Source organism: Trachinotus anak, unplaced genomic scaffold (assembly GCF_046630095.1).
Source record: "Trachinotus anak isolate AG129_WGS33_773 ecotype Australia unplaced genomic scaffold, CSIRO_AGI_Tana_v1 ptg000007l, whole genome shotgun sequence".
Taxonomy (NCBI): domain Eukaryota; kingdom Metazoa; phylum Chordata; class Actinopteri; order Carangiformes; family Carangidae; genus Trachinotus; species Trachinotus anak.
The window spans coordinates 24,139,063-24,156,703 of NW_027273858.1; the positions used below are offsets into that span (position 1 = coordinate 24,139,063).

General features: G+C 41.5%; 2 protein-coding genes across 5 annotated transcripts in view; one reads left to right on the top strand and one right to left on the bottom strand.

The window, feature by feature from the left end:
• The window catches only part of eno4 (enolase 4), a 33,598-nt gene extending 16,517 nt beyond the window's left edge, over positions 1-17,081 (top strand). The window contains exons 5-13 of one of the 4 annotated variants that reach the window (XM_071481536.1): positions 7,256-7,424; positions 7,517-7,646; positions 7,888-7,956; positions 8,540-8,695; positions 8,891-9,016; positions 9,945-10,119; positions 10,734-10,795; positions 15,138-15,329; positions 15,767-17,074. In XM_071481536.1, the coding sequence (XP_071337637.1) occupies positions 7,256-7,424; positions 7,517-7,646; positions 7,888-7,956; positions 8,540-8,695; positions 8,891-9,016; positions 9,945-10,119; positions 10,734-10,795; positions 15,138-15,329; positions 15,767-15,895 (1,208 nt within the window). In that variant the 3' untranslated portion in view covers positions 15,896-17,074. Of the gene's footprint in view, positions 1-7,255; positions 7,425-7,516; positions 7,647-7,887; positions 7,957-8,530; positions 8,696-8,890; positions 9,017-9,944; positions 10,120-10,733; positions 10,796-15,137; positions 15,330-15,766 lie in introns of all 4 variants that reach the window. The other 3 variants (XM_071481535.1, XM_071481537.1, XM_071481538.1) reach the window with 3 other exon arrangements.
• Positions 10,789-17,641, bottom strand: part of shtn1 (shootin 1) — a 37,358-nt gene continuing 30,505 nt past the window's right edge. The window contains exon 16 of the mRNA XM_071481540.1: positions 10,789-12,609. The gene's annotated coding sequence lies outside the window, so the exon portion shown is untranslated. The remainder of the gene's footprint in view (positions 12,610-17,641) is intronic.

Here is a 17,641-nt window from a genome sequence, read left to right on the forward strand (position 1 = left end):
AGGTTAACTGAAATAGATGATCAGTTAGCAAATCTGGAGGCTACACATAGAACCAAGCATGAACCAGAATTTCTTAAGAAGATCACTGTCCTGTGGTATGAGTATAATTCTATAATGTCCAAAGATGTTTCAAAACTACTGGTACAAGTCAGACAAAGATACTTACAGGTCACTAGCTCGACAGTTTAGATAATCCCAGGTCTGCAGAGCCATACATCGTTTTAAGTCAAACGATGGTAGCTCATTTACAGACCCTGTAAGCATCAATAAATGTTTTGCAGACTTGTATCCTAATGTTTAGCAATCACATGGTGAAGCAGGTCTCGAAGAAATAGAAGCATTTTTTGAAAATCTGAATTTGAACTAGATTGCTAATGTTAATCTGGACAAAATAAAATTAATTGAAACCAAAATCCTTGGTAAAGTTCTGGCCAGCAGACTAAAGGAATTCATACTCTGTGTTAGACACCCCACCAAACTGGCTTTATGCCAGGTAGACATACTGTATGCTCTTCAGTTTGCGCTGCCTCTTCAATATCTTGTCCACAGAGCGCACTGTTATTTCATTAGATGCACATGGACTATATGATGTTTACACTCAAGAAATTTTGATTTGGACCCTCTTTCATAAAATGGATTCAGATCATCTACTCTCACCCACATGCCTGAGTTATTAGTAATCAAAATATTTCTCCCCCTTCTGTGAATTCATTGTTGGACCTGACAAGACTGCCCTCTCTCTCCATTTCTTTTTGCCGTCATCATTGAACCATTGGTTGCAAGTATCAGACAAAATACTTTAATATCTCCCATTGACATGCATGGGTATAAAGACCACCTTTCGTTATACACAGATGACATAATTAACAACTTTGGGAGTCTCTCGGGATTTTCTGTCCACTGAGACAAAAACAAATAATGTCAGTTTCTGCAGTGGCTAATATGACTTATTTACAGTCCATTCCCTTTAAAAAAGTCTATAATGATTTTTCATATCTTGGTGTGATTGTAACAAAAAATCCAGATGACCTCCTATGATTAAATGGCAAAATAAAATTGAACAAGTTAAACATAATATTGACTTTTGGAAAGCCCCTCCAATCTCTCAGATTGGGAAGAGACAGTCAAGATGGTTGTATTGCCACTCTTTCTCTATCTCTTCCAGTGAATCCCATGTTTTATTGCTCTGTCTTATTTTTTATTTATTAATTTTTATAAAGATATTTTTTTAAAGATATTTTTTTAGGCATTTTTTGCCTTTATTTGACAGTATAGTAGATATTGATAGGAAAGGTGCAGAGAGAGGGGGAATGACACGCAGGAAAGAGTCGGGCCAGTCAGGAGTCCAGCCTGAGTCGCATTTGCCTGCAAAGAGCATCAGCTCATGTGGTATGCGCCCTAACCCCTCCGCTATCAGGCCGCCCCGTGCCCTGTCTTATTTTAAGCAATTATCATACCCTTCATCTGGAATTACAAAGACATCAGGATTACTAAAAAACATCAATCAAAACCAACTGATATAGGTGGTTTTAACTTGCCAAACTTTAAAATGTATTATTGGGCTACTCATTTATCCATCCTTACCACAGACTCCTGTCCAGCATGGTTACTCATAAAGCAATTGCTTTGTAAGAAGACTTCCTTGCCTGCTCTCTTCAATAGCCCTATTGCGGTTAATAAGTCATATTTTAGTAACAGCTTCGTTGTTCGCAATACTTTAAAAATCTAGAAGCAGATCAAATTACATATTAGGGCTTCAAAAATCTATGTGGATACGCCCATCATTCCTTTGTACCATGTCTAAATAATAATGTTTTTTCCACTTCAAAACTGAGAGGTATAGATAACGTAGGTGACCTATGTCTTGACTGGAACTTTGCCTAATTTGCATAGTTACCAGCTGTTTGTGAAGTTCAATTAAAGCACCAAACTGTGTATTCTGTTTCCCTTTTTTCTCTAAAAAGGTATTGTAATATGTATATATAATTTTGATCTTTTGAGGGAAACACTACCTTGCATTTAATTTATTTGTGACTGTGGCTAGTGTTATATTTATGATGTGCTTTGTTTGTTTGTGGGTTTTTATTCTTATTTATTTATAGTTTCTCCTATTCACCTTTTGTTAGATTGCATTTGGCTATGCAGCAAAAATAATAAACTTATTTAAAAATATAGAAATATTCTTTTCTGATTCTGATGTTACTTATATTCTCGAAGCCAATTTCTAAACCAACTGATTTAAGGCTATTGTTAAGTGACTCATAATCTAAGACTTCAAGGCCCCATTATCTAAGCTATTACATAAAATCTCTTTCTTTAGATAGTGACGTTTATCCTCCAGATAAAATTCACTGTGAATTAAAGAGAGAGAAAAGCATATATAGAGACATATCCCATGATGTCCCTTCTGTTTTGGTTTCACAAATAACAAAGTCAACTATACATATTCCCCAAATAAGAAACTGGATCGTACCTTGCTATCAATAAATACCTGCATCTACTGCATTTGACCTGTGTGTGAATGCAGATTGTATCCCTTTTCATTGCCAACAAAAGGCCAATGTTAGCAGGTCTTAGCAGCTTTTTTGACTAGTGGAAAAGGGCCTTTATTATAAGAATTAAAAAAATTATCATTGAATCCAAGAATTCTATCCCTTCAAACTTCAAACCATGTTTGATTGTATCAAAGCATTGTAAAGGTGTATATTTTAAAGCTCTCATTTAAGGTGATTGTAATCATATCAACAATTAATCCAATGCTGTCATGAATATTTCTAGCATGCACAAAGCCAGTCATCATCAATTATTTTCCCAATCCTGTATTCTTATAGTAAGAATTAAAGAAAATGTTTTACAGTCATTGTTTAATAAGTTATAGCTGTCCAGTTATGTATATGTACCTTGTCTCTATAGAGTGCTGCAGGGATGATGTAATTTGTACACTCAAGTTAGCATCACACTGGTTCCCTTGACATAAAGCCATTAGTGGGCACAACTGCAAAATACTCAAGCAATGTATCCGGTGGACAGTCATTGCAATCTAAACACATCAAACAGATGCTGGCACTCATAGATAAATAGTCTTCTTGTTTAATTTGTGTTTCAGCCATCATCAGCCACATTTTGCAATTGGCTTTTGGATTACTGCAGAAAATAAGATACTTGGTGTGTTTTGTTTGGCAAGATGTCAGCCAAGAACAGAAACCTGAGGCTGCAGTGGACACAGACTCAACACTGGGCAGTTGAGGACTGGGAAAACATACGTTGGTCTGATGAATCTGGATTTCTGCAAAGGTCAGAATTTGGCATTGACAGCATGAATCCATGGACCCAACCTACCTTGTGTCAACAGCCCAGGATGGTGGTGGTCGCTGTTTTATATTTTTTCTGTCTCAAACTTATCCTATTTAAATGTTACTTGTGATATGTTTTGTGATGATCCTGATGAAGGCCACAAGCCAAAACACATCAGTCTAATAAAGTTCTCCTGTTTACTGCAAGTGTTGCTGGAGTTTTGACCTCTTTGGACTTTTTCCTTTCCCCTTGCACTTTGGAAGTAGGTGAAGTTGTGCAAGAAACCTTATTTTCTTCCAAAAGACGCAACACCTCAATGTTTTTGGAGAAAACCAACACACCATGCAAACTCCACACAATAAGAAACCAGCCAGCTGACAGATTCCAGAACCACAAACTTTTTGTCTGGAAGGAGGCAGTGCTCCCAACTCCACCACTGTGCCACCCTTACTGTCATACAATAGATGCATTGTAGTTTAGATAAGTAATACACTAATCTAAACTAAAGCTTTGTGACATGGAACATTATCCTGCAGGAAGTAGGCATATGGTGAACTGTGGCCGCAGATGGCTGCCTCGGTGTGTTGGTGCGCACTTTTTTTGCCTTATTTTCTTTGTAAATTAAATTTTCTGCCTTGGTTTCCGGAGCTCTTTCACCAGAGAAGAGCTCATTAACATCAGAGAAACAACTCCAACAACTCCAACTCCACCTTTCTCGACTCACCTGTGGAATTACTGGACATTTTGGTCAGAGGTCACTGACCGTTGCTCTCGCAGTGAAACGCCGGAGGAGAGGAAAACGTGCCGGTGCGCTTGCGCGTCTCCGCCGGCGCGGACTCCGCACACCGCTCCTAGGTATCTTTCTCTCCAAGGTGCGTTCACTGCCCAACAAGCTGGATGAACTTCAGCTACTGGTGCAGAAGAACAGAGACTTTTCTTCATCTTCCGTCCTGTGCTTCACGGAGACGTGGCTGTGTGGATCGATCCGGACTCTGCGCTGGAGCTGGCCGGCTTCCAACTCTTCAGAGCGGATCGCGACACAGAGCTGTCCGGCAAAACCAAAGGTGGAGGAATCTGTTTTTATGCTAACAGTGGCTGGTGCAGAGACGTGACAGTGATCCTGCAGCACTGTTCTCCTGACCTGGAGACTTTCATCATAAACTGCAGGCCCTTCTACTCCCCCCGGGAGTTCACCTCAATCATCCTGGTCGGTGTTTACATCCCACCACAGGCCACAGCAGATACTGTGTGTGGAGCGGACCAACCCGGACTCCGTAGTTATTGTCCTTGGTGACTTTAACAAAGGTAACCTCAGCCACGAACTGCCCAAATACAGACAGTTTGTTAATTGCCCGACCAGAGAGGGGAACACTCTGGACCACTGTTACACCACAATCAGTGGTGCTTATCACGCCGTCCCCCGGGCTGCACTGGGCCACTCTGACCATGTCATGGTCCACCTGATTCCCACATACAGGCAGAAACTAAAACTGTGTAAACCTGTTGTGAAGACATCGAAGCAGTGGAGCAGTGAAGCCATAGAGGATCTGCGGGCATGTTTGGACTGCACTGACTGGGAGGTGTTCAGGACTGCTTCCAACAGTCTGGATGAGTTCACAGAGGCTGTGACGTCATACATCAGCTTCTGTGAGGACTGCTGTATCCCATCATGCACCAGGGTGAGTTATAACAATGACAAACCCTGGTTCACAGCTAAGCTCAGTCAACTCAGGAGGTAAAAGGAGGAAGCTTTCAGGAGTGGGGACAGGGACAGGTTTAAAGAGTCCAAGTACAGGTTTAGCAAAGCGGTGAGAGAAGCTAAACGACTGTACTCTGAGAAACTTCAGCTCCAGTTCTCAGCCAGAGACTCTGCTTCTGTCTGGAAAGGGCTCAGAAAGATCACAAACTACAAACCTAAACCCCCCCACTCCATTAATGACTGCCGTCTGGCCAATGATCTGAATGAGTTCTACTGCCGCTTTGAAAGACAATGGGACAAGCCTGACACTGACCTCCACATCAGAGCCACATCAGAACCCCCCTCCTCCTCCCCTACCAAAGGAACGTCTCTCTCTATCCTGGAGAGAGATGTCAACAGGCTTTTTAAGAAGCAGAACCCCCTCAAAGCAGCCGGTCCTGACTCTGTCTCTCCATCATCCCTGAAGCACTGTGCTGATCAGCTGTCTCCAGTGTTCACGGACATCTTCAACACCTCACTGGAGACCTGCCACGTGCCAGCCTGCTTCAAATCCTCCACCATCATCCCTGTCCCCAAAAAACCAAGGCCCACAGGTCTAAATGACTACAGACCCATTGCCCTGACCTCTGTGGTCATGAAATCATTTGAGCGCCTTGTCCTGTCCCACCTCAAATCCATCACTGACCCACTCCTGGACCCCCTGCAGTTCGCTTACAGAGCCAACAGGTCTGTAGATGACGCCGTCAACATGGCTCTCCACTTCATCCTCCAGCACCTGGACTCCTCAGGGACCTATGCCAGGATCCTGTTTGTGGACTTCAGCTCTGCCTTCAACACCATCATCCCGGCTCTGCTGCAGGACAAGCTCTCCCAGCTGAGAGTGCCTGACTCCACCTGCAGGTGGATCACCGACTTCCTGTCTGACAGGAGGCAGCACGTGAAGCTAGGAAAGCACGTGTCTGACTCCCAGACCATCAGCACTGGATCCTCGCAAGGCTGCGTTCTTTCTCCTCTGCTCTTCTCCCTGTACACCAACACCTGCACCTCCAGCCATCAGTCTGTCAAGCTCCTGAAGTTTGCAGACGACACCACTCTCATTGGACTCATCTCTGATGGCGATGAGTCTGCCTACAGGTGGGAGACTGACCGTCTGGTGACCTGGTGCAGGCAGAACAACCTAGAGCTAAACGCTCTGAAGACAGTGGAAATGATAGTGGACTTCAGGAAGAGCCCGGCCCCACCCACCCCCATCACCCTGTGCGACTCCCCCGTGGCTACCGTGGAGCATTTCCGCTTCTTGGGAACCACAATCACAGAGGATCTCAAATGGGAGCTAAACATCAGCTCCCTCATCAAAAAAGCTCAGCAGAGGATGTATTTCCTGAGGCAGTTGAAGAAGTTCAACTTGCCAAGGACTATGATGGTGAACTTCTACACCTCCATCATTGAGTCCATCCTCACCTCCTCCATCACCATCTGGTAACCTGCTGCCACGGAGAGGGACAATAACAGACTGCAGCGTATCATCCACTCTGCTGAGAAGGTGATTGGCTGCAATCTTCCATCCCTCCAGGACCTATACGCCTCAAGGACTTTGAGGCGTGCAAGGAAGATTGTAGCTGACTCTTCCCACCCTGGACACAAACTTTTTGTGACACTCCCCTCTGGCAGGAGGCTGCAGTCCTTCAGGACCAAAACCTCTCGCCACAAAAATAGCTTCTTCCCATCTGCTATTAGCCTTATCAACAAGGCTAGAGAGCCCCACTGTTGCTGATCCCCCTGATCCTCAATTGCACCAATCACCAGAAAAAATTCCTTGTATGTGAAAACATACTTGGCAATAAAACTGATTCTGATTCTGATTCTGATTCTGATTCTGATTCTGAAGGATGAACATGGTCAGCAACAATACTCAGACAAACTGAGAAATTCAGACCAGGACCTAAAGTGAGTAAAGAAAACATTCCCCACACCATTACACCACCACCAGCAGCCTGGACTGTTGACACAAGGCAGGTTGGGTCCATGGATTCGTTGATGCCAAATTCTGACCTCAGCAGAAATCCAGATCCATCACCAGGCTACATTTTACCAGTCTTTGGCTATCCAGTGTTGGTGAGTCTATGTCTACTGCAACCTCAGGTTTGTCTAATAAAGTTCTTCTGTTTATTGCAAGTGTTGCTGGAGTTTTGACCTCTGTGGTGTTGTGTCTTTTCCCATGTGTCATGTGTTTGTCTAACCAACTCCCACCCCAATGTGCAGGTAAAAAGAGCAACATTGTAGAGAAACAATTTCCTCCAGCAGAGCCACCAGAACCAGTTCTGCATGGGAGCTTAGCAATTGGCTCAGTGTCTCTGACTGTTGCCAGAACTGGTGCACAGTTACAGGGCATCCCTTTCTACAGATACATAGCAGGTCTAAAGAACCGAGAGGTTGGATCACACACCCACAAACACATGTATTCACACAAATACTACACACACTGGGAGCAACATGTAATGATGTCTTAAACATTTTTTTCTGGATTCCTTCACAGTTTCACATCCCCGTCTCCTTGGTGACTTTGCTGAGCTGTGGGAAGACTTCTCCTGGAAAACTGAGTTTGCTGGAGGAAGTCATCCTGATCCCCAAAGTTGGACAACGAGTCAAACAAGTACTCAGCACTTCCACCAGCATCACTATGTAGTTGTTACACACTTTCATGTCTTCTCAGTGTGTTGGCAGTTGGTATAGATTTGTTCACTGCATAAAGTTTGTGTTTTTTGTGTAAGTTGGTTGCTTCCCTACTTGTTGCTGTGACGTGGTATCTTATTGATAAAGCATTGCAGCTCTTCAATATTCAGTTTTCTCTATAGCATTTATAAAATGCACTGAACTATGAACTTCTTCAACAGATCATCACAATGACCCTTGAGTTACAGAAGGAGATGATGAGAATAATGAACACTTCAACAAAAGCTGGGGTGAGGGACGGTGCCATTTATTCACTTTAAGAATGGGAACTGTGTTCACACAGGCTTTGTGATTGCACAGAATGTAAAAGGTGGAGGCAATATTCAAATAATTTTCTCTTACTGAGTTTTCCTAAAAGATATACACATAAAATGATATTTCTAAGAGATTTTCATGGCTAATGTCCAAATTTACTCAGGTGTGCAGGCCTGGAAATGCATATTAAAACATTCAACACTTCTATCTGCCTTTTCCTTCAGGCAGCATTTGTACTGTATATGCAGTTATCTCCTGCATTGTTCAATGACCCCTAGCACTTGCATTCATAACACAAACAGTGTAGAGGGTAAGTGGAACACACTCATCTTCTAATAACCTTGAAATGACAACCGTCTGATTCAGACCTATGAATAAAGACTCATCTATTGTCATTCACAAGCAGCTTCAGTTAAGCTACTTTTAAGAGATGTTCTCCAAGAGGAGAGATGTAAAGAACCCTGTAGGTTAATGTATTTATTGCTGTTGGGTGTATAAAAGTACAACACATAAATGTTATTGACAAGGTGAACCATGTCTGTTCCTGAGGCCACTCAGGCAACTCTGCATGTCAGTGGAGCGCCAGCTGTGAGCTACGAGAGACCTGAGCAGCCTCTGGATCTGATCACCGAAGCCTGCACAAACCTTGGACTGGCACTGGGAACAGAGATCCATTTAGCATTAAACTGTGCCGCCTGTGAGCTAATGGACTATGTAAGTTGATGAAAGGTAGTCTCTGACATTATGTGTGCCAAGCTGTCCATGTGCAGGAGTTCTTGTGGAAATCAGTTCTATATGCATACAACCGAAGAGGTCAGTTTACATGCAAATACAATATGAGTTCAGCTGACAGAGAGACAACAAGCAGTGAAGAGAACTGAATTTGTTTTGTTATTCTCCCTTTCTCAGTCTAAAGGAAAGTATGAAATTGCAACAGGAGTTCTGAAGTCTCCAGATGAATTAGTGGACATGTACCAAACCCTTGTCACTAAATACCCAGCAGTGGTGGCCTTAATCAATCCATTAAGGAGAGAGGTGTGTTCAAAACATTATCATTCTTTTCTCAACATTTCCAATATTGTTTATATATTGTACATGTTGTTTCTCTGAAGTTTCTGTTCCTGACACCTCAGAGTGTTCAGCAGAAAAGTGAAAACATTTCTGGTAAATTCCTAACAGGTTAAATTTTTAGACACTTTTAAGGAGGTGGAAATGGTGCAGCTGTTGGGGACTATTTTCAGTGGCAGATTATTGCACATTTGGTGTCTAGTGAGTATTTCCAGCAGCAGGACGATGTGTGTGGAGTCAAAATAACCTTATGGTGATGAGGCATGTGAAATACATTACTTAAAGATTTTAAACTGATACAAGCCAGGGCTCAAGTTATCAGTCCTAACTGTAACTGTAGACTATTTTTGTTATTTGATTTTAATAAAATCTATTAAGTTATTACAAAATGATGAGAAAGATTCTGCCACCTCTGGTGAGGATGGGCAAGGTCTTTAGGGACAGAACTTTTGTACCAGCTGACACCTGAAAACCAGGAGTTAACATCACAGTAGGCTGTTGACAGGTTGACATGTGACAGGTTAGTTTTCGGGCATTGGTTGCCATAGTTATATGTTGCCATAGATACAGATGTACTTGCCAGTCCACCTGGTTTACTGGTGGTCTGTCTAGTTAGTGTTACCAGCAGATGTTGTTCTACTGAACATGTGCAGCTTACATCAAATTTAATGAATTTCCATTTTGGACAAGCAGAGCTCCATGTAGATCCAAGGAAACCCCAGTAGGTTTTCTGGATTGAATGGCATTTTCTTCTAGTCACATTTTTTCTGTTTATGTGTGTTTTGTGAGGTTGACTATGTGTTAGATGTATGTGTTTATGTGTTTATATGCATCATTTGTACAACACGCTCTTCACTCAAATGTGTATCCTTGTTCTTGTGTATTTCTCTGTAAGGACATAGTCCATTGGGAGAAGCTGAGCAATGTGATTGGAGACTCATGTTCGCTGCTCTTTGACATAACTTACAAGGTGAAGGCCCTGCCCCATCTGGGGGTCAAAGGTCACATCTTAAAACACACTGATGAGATGACAGTCAGTGATTTGGTCCGCATTACATCAGACAACCAAGGTAACAGATTCACTGAGCTAGTACTCAGCTATAAATTAGTAAAATACTGTTGAACTCAACTTCCACAAAGTGGAATTCAGGAAAGACTGCCTTATTAGCAGTATCTTTAGAACTGCATTTAAAACTGTAATGAAAGTAATAGATTACTTCATGCATGTGGCTCTTAAGAGTGGCTGGTGGGCAATATTACCCTCACCAGAATATTGTTTAATATTTTGTTTCTGGCCCAATATCATCTCATGACATGAGGAACTAACCGCACCTTAATAAACGGACATGTCAAAAATACCACTAATGTTGCAAATAAGGAGGAGTTTGGTTTTGGGTTGTTGAATGGAGCTACAGCAGCAAACAGTGTGTATGAAGATATCAGTGAAAAGTATCATGTTAGAATGACTTTGCTGTGCACCATGAATATGATTAGACATAGCTAAATAGCTGATAGTGCTGAATGAATGAAGCAGGTGATAAGTACTGAAGCATCACTTCAGTAATGATGTTTTCTATGGGTTATGAATATCAAAATCTTTTTCATATGTGAAATATTGTTTCTATGGTGGATTGTTATCAATGCTAATTGTGTAATTGTGTATGTCTTCAATTGTTGCCTGCAGGTTCAATGTTAATGGGTACAACCTGCAGTGAGCCCTGCAGCAATGACTCTTTGTCAGATATAGTAAGTCTTATTCACTCTCTTTCATTCTGTGTGTCCAGCTTCATGTCATTTGTCAGATCAAACAGCTGTTCTAAATCTCTTTAACACTCTGCATTTAAGATTTTCTCATAACAAAGCAACAGCCATCAGTAATAATTATGTTTTGTCTGCTCTGAGGGTCACAAACCATTCACCCACTATTTTACTTGCATTTCCAGGAACAAGTATTGAATTGATATCATGAAAAGTTTAACTAGGATTGTTTGCTAATACCACAACAACACCTAGTGGCAATAAGGGTTTCATTGGATGAGGTTACAAAGGATAAAGTTGTTGAATGTTTCATATTTTTATAATAACAATCTATCAAATTAAAACATTAAAACAATGTGACCAGTCATTTGTAGTGATGAATCTACAGTGAATTATCAACTGCAGTTCCTCTGGGCTTTATGGTGAGTTTCAGCCATAGACTGTATGGGTTTCAGGTCATTGTTAAGATGTTCTGGACTTAACTTCTTTCACTCTTACTGCCCTTGTAATGCTGTTTTTGGCCACACTAGATGGCTCTTTTTAAAGAAAATGCTCTAAAAGCCACTGTACTCTACAGCACCAGACAGCAGATAGACAGTTTCAGAGCAGTTGGTGAACACAGCAGAGCATTTAGCAGCTGAAGAGAAAGATATTTCCCTCAGGGACCATAAACATAATTAAAAGAGAGTGAATAATGGAATTAGATTTGCAAGGTGACCAGAACACGACTCCAAATGAATGATAATGTTGCTCCACCTTTGCTTGGTGTGTAAATAAGCAACTGTCTTCCAACCAGTTCAACATATCAACTTAGATAATACAGTACGTTTGTGTTTTGTTTACAACATGTTTCTGCTGCCCCAAGTGGCCAAAAATCTGTTATTGCAGATTCAAAGTAATACAACCATGAGAGAGCAACTGTATTTACATGCACATGTACAATGTGTACAAACTTAAACATAGAGTATGTACAGTACACTCACTAAAGACTTTATTAGGAACATCATAGTAATGCTGGGTAGTTCCTCCTTTTGCTCTCAAACAGCCTCAGTTCTTCATGTGATGGATTCCACATGATGTTGGAAACTTTCCTCTGAGACTCTGCTCCATGTTGACATGATCACATCATTTCTGCAGATTTGTCAGCTGCACATTCACGCTGCCAATCTCATGTTCTATCCCAAAGATCTTCTATTAGATCGAGATCTGGTGACTGGGGAGGCCACTGAAGTTCACTGAACTCATTCGCATGTTGATGAAATCAGTTTGAGACGACTTTAGCTTTGTGACATAAAATTTGTGGCCATAAAGGGATGAACATGGTCAGCTACAATACCCAGATAGGCTGTGCCTTTCAACCCATGATTGATTGGTATTAAGGGCCCAAAGTGTGTGTCATCTGCTGTCTAAGCAGAAATCCACATCCATCAGACTAGGCTGTGTTTTTCCAGTCTGCAGCTGCCCAGTGTTGGTGAGCATGTGCCCACTGCAGCCTCAGATTTCTGTTCTTGGTTGATAGAAGTTTAACCCTGCTTCTGCTGTTGTAATCCATCCACCTCAAGGTTGGACATGTTGTTCATTCTGAGATGCTTTTGTGCTCACCGCAGCTGTAAAGAGTGGGCAACAGACACTGAGAGACTGTCTAGCTGGAGGACAAAGGTCCCTTGTATGCCATTGGAGTAAACAGAAACGTGGGTGTCAATCTCCATTGTGGGCCACCAAAAATGTCTCTTGAGTGGACTCAGGGTGCAGTTGATTCCAGGATGGCAGGCAAAACAGAAAATGAGAGCCAATTGTGGAACCTGTGAATGGACATAGTGAAACACAAAGAGACAGTTAGGGGGACTTTTACTTTGGTTACTTACCTGTTGAGACTATTAGGCCTCCCACCACTGACTCAAACTCCCAACTCACTGTCACTGCCACACAGGACGAGGGAAAGATAGTGTCTTGACAGGGAGGGGATTTTTTCAGAGGTGAGCTGCTGAGAGAGAGCATCAGGCATGATGTTAAGGGAACCTGGTTGGAGTTTAGTCGTTTAGCAGACTGGATGTAGGCAAGGTTCTTATGATCAGTCCAAACTACAAAAGGCTGCTGTGGTGGTAGAAGTTGGCAAAGGCCACTCTGCCACGATTTGGATTTTCTCTGGACGAGCCTTCACTTGCTCATCCTCAATAATATACACAAGGAAGCTCATTGTTTTGGTGTGGAACTCACCCTTCTTGGCATTCACAAGAAATTTGCTCTCCAGGAGCTTCTGCAGAACCAGGTTGACATGGGAAATGTGTTTGGTCATGTCTTCGGAAAAAAATTGGATATCATCCAGATAAACAAAGACAAAACTGTTCAGAAAGTCTCTGAGGACATTGTTAACTAGAGCCTAGAAGACAGGAGCATTAGTGCAAATGGCATCATTAAGTAGTAGAGGTGTTGAATGCCATCTTCCACACGCCACCTTCTCTGATCCTCACCAAATGGTAGGCATTCCTGCTTATCACCTCTGGGTTACCCTGGGGGGTTTAACCCAGAGGGGATAAACAGCAATAGGTGTTTTTTCTTGACTATAATATTATTAAGACCCCAGAAATCAATGCAAAGACAAAGAGAACTTGATCTTTCTTGGCTACAAATAAAAACCCAGCACCAAGAGGAGAAGCAGAGAGACAGTCTTGCCAAAGACTGACTTTCTCCATGGTCTCTTTCTGGGTGAGACTGGTTTTAGGGTCAGCTGTGGTAAGGGGCCTTAGGCAGCAGACCGATGGCGCAATCATAGGGGCAGTGTGGTGGCAAAGAAATGGCCAAATCTTTGCTGAACACCTCCCTAAATCATGATACACCTCTGGTATGATGGACAAGTCTGCAAGAGAAAAAGCAGACTGAAAACAATGTGAGTGACAAAATGGACTCCAATTTGAGGCTTTCCCAGAAGACCAGTCAATTTGGGTTTTGTGTAGCTTTAACAATGGATGGCCAAGTGCCTATTCAGTTCAATTCAATTCAATTTTATTGGTATAGCACCAAATCAAAACATACATTATCTACCAGAGGTATTTTGGGAGCTGAAATTATGTTCTGTTGTTGACAATAGTTACTGGACAACAGCTAAGTAACAAGAGCTGTGCGGTGAGTTACTCAGGCCGAAAAACCTCCCATCTAGAACATTAGCAGTGAGAGGGAATGTTTGTGGTTCTAGGGGCACACCAGACTGAATGGCCAAATCATATAACATAAAGATACCTGAATTTGTAGCCAGTACCCCCACTGTTATTGGTGAGCCCTGCCTTTTGGCTGCACTGGACTGGAGGTGTCTGCATCTGAGCAGAAATGTTTTTGTATTCTTGCCCAGATCTATGCCTTTACACAATCCTGTCTCTGAGCTCTCCAGCAGCTCCTTCCTTCTCATGGTTTCTGCTCTGATCTGCATTGTCAGCTGTGAGACCTGATATAGACAGGTGTGTCTTTCCACATCATGTCCAATCAGCTGAATTTACCACAGGTAGACTCCAATCAAGGTGTAGAAACATCTCAAAGATGATCTAGAGAAATGGAGGGACCTGAGCTGAATTTCAACTGTCTGCAAAGTGTCTGAATACTTATGTCAATGTAATATTAAAATTTTTCCCTCTTACTGAATTGCAATTTGCAAACATTTCTAAAATTCAGTTTTCGTTTGTTATGGGATATTGAGTGTACACTGATGAGGGATTTTTAAGCATAAGGTATTAACATAACTGTGAAAAAAATGAAGGGTTCTGAAGACTTTCTGAATGCAAAGTGATCTTGAGGCCACACCAAAGTCTTGAAAGTAGCTGATGTATTTATGAGAAACACCTTCTGCCTAGACTTTCCTGTATGCACTTGCTACTAATCATTTGTGATGGTTTTGACTTTACACTCATAAATTAGTATTAGGACATGTCCTGAGGCAGGATTTCCTATGAAAATAGGGATAGAGGCAGTCACTGAGTGCATTCCTAGAGGGGTGAAAGCATATGCACACTCCAGTATTACATCAGGTGCACTGCAAAAAAGACAAAAACAATGTCAAGAAAAGAAAGCTCTCACAATGAAAAGATGCTCAAAAAGTTATTCAGTGAAACTAAGATGTTATTAATTTACATTTCCCGTTTACCTGATGAAGATTTCTCCTAAAAGATTTATTGATGACAATGTCATTTCACCTTTTTCTTGTCTTCAAGTAAAAGCAAAATGTTATGTTGCATCTGGAATCAGTAAACCTTTTTTGGGGAGCATCTACAGTATACAGTGTGCATTACACGTTTCCTCAGCACCAGTTTCTGTCTCACAGTTTGCTTCTCTCCTCCCACAGGCTGTGGGTTTAGGGCTGGACTATGTCAAACTGGGAGGTCTGAGTGGTGCTGAGAGGATGACTAAATACAACCGACTGATTTCTATAGAGGAAGAACTGGCCCAACAAGGAATCCTGGGTGGGTTTTTATGCTCCTCCCTCATCTTTTTTCGCTGGGCAGAGAAAAGGGAGGCCAGACAAAGCGAGAGAGAGGTAGTAATGCCTGAGCTTGAGAACACACATCTCTCTCTCTGTGCTGGATGTAAAAAGAAACTATGTGTGAGGAATCATACAAATGTGTATTTGTGTGTGTGAGTGGAAGAATGAAAGCCCCTAGCTTGGATCTGTTAATTGGCTGCCTAATTACACACAGGAACAAATACTTTCCCATCCATCTTTTCCAGAAAAGCAGGCAGGGACAGTGGAGAGTTAATAAGAGATGAGCACATGTCTGTTTGTTATCAACTCATGTCATAAAAAAGTTTATTTCACATGTTTATTGGTATTTAATGTTTGTGTTGATGTGACATGCTGCAGCTCAGGGTGGATTGAGGCGGAGTGAAAGACTCAGATTTCAGTCCTCTTATCTGAGGCGTCTGTGTTCCAGCTTTTGTCCATTCACTTTATTTCATTATTTTGTCTTGTCACAGTCTCCAAGGAGAAGCACCCTCCTCCACTGTTCACTGAAAACCTACAAAAGCAGTCCACTGCTGCAGAGAGAACCCTGTCAGACAAGGCCTGAAGGAATACAGCTCCCAGCGTCTGTTCAATATGACTGATTTAAACACTGTGTATGAGTGCTACCACATTATATTTTATTTTCATAATTCAGTTCTGCTATCACTTACTTGCAGGTCAGGATTTCACTTATACCACTGAGTTGATTATAAACATTATAAAATGCAATAATCTAGTGTTACCATTCAGTTTTTTTAAATACTGTGATAAAAAAAAAAATCAATATGAAGCTATTCAGACGCGGGGTGAGTGGGTAAACACAACTTTCAATAAAGCAGTTTTTAAAAGCCAAACATCTTGTTGCCACTTCAGGTGTATACAAGCCATATTACCAGGTCTGCTTTAAAGTCACAGTCAACCATCTCCATAAAAATATCCAAATATAGCACCACTCATGAGCCATAGCACAACACATAAGCCCTCAGCCTTCACAACAGTGGAGACAATACAGATCCACTGGTGGATTTAATGTGTGATTTAAAACATGTTTTTTATGAATAATGTTTGCATCTTTTTGTTTTTTTCCAAAAATACAAATATTAATTTTCTAACAGTTTCAAGTTTGTAGATAGAAAACACAGAATATCTTCACCAACTGGTATGTTTTAAACATTTAATTTGCGGCAGTGGCCTTCTTTTGTGTCACTTAGAAAAATCCTCTGAAACAGTATCTGGATCAGGTTCCCAATATCTTTGACTCATGACCCATTACAACAAAACTCTCCACTGGGCACCCAACTCACAGTTGTCATATAACCAACATGTTGTTATCAGTTCAGGCACAGAGTGATCTTTTTTTCTGTAAGTGTTTTATCTGAATAATAGCCCAGGTAAAATTGTTCACTTCAAATCATAAGAAAAAAAACTTTTAAACTTTTGCTGGTGTGTTTACTGCCTTTAATCTAGATTTAACCATGAGACACGAAAACACTGAATTTCAGATGACTTGACATGATCTTTATATTCACAACTCTAAAAATCTGGGTCATGCATAATACTCACTCATACTGAATGAAGAATGATAGACATAATAAGACCACTATAAGAAGTGTATATAAGACCATGAATTTATATATTTGTGTGTGTGTGTGTGTGTGTACAATACTCAACACAATATTTTAGCAAATTGACTTAAGAGTGACAATTCAAACAGTTCTTGATTCATTGTTTATTTGTTGATTTAAAATTTGTTGATTTTATTAAATCTGCTGCAGCTCTGTGCTTTAATAGAACGGGATTAAAAAAGGCTGTAAGAAGCTGTTGGAGGACAAAAGCAAGTGAACACACGCGCACATTCACTCACACGGCCGTGTCAGTGTTGTCCGACAACGCTGGCCTCTCGTCTTCATACCTGGTCAACACCCTGGCTGACCCCTCTAATGGCTCCTCAGTTTCTGGAGGAAATGACTGTGTGAGTGTGTAAAAACAGGAGTGGAGAGGAGCTGCGCCCGGCCTGCAGCAATAAAAAAAAGGCTGCTTGTATACAGTGGGAAGTGGAGGAGCTTCTCAAGTGCTTTGTGTACCAGCCACATACAGCTGCATCAATGTGCCTGTCAAGTGAGTTATCCCATATTCACAGCCCTTTTCTGTTAAACAGACAACAGACAGGAATCCGGCTTACATGGCCCTGCTCACACCATAATGGTTCTGCTCAAGTTTTAAAGGATGGAAACAAAAATTTAGACTGAGGATGTTGACAGAAGATTGATTCGACACAGCACTGATGGTAAACATGTTTGTTTTTCTTATGAACATCAGTTTCATTTAAGGCAATCCCAGTTCATATG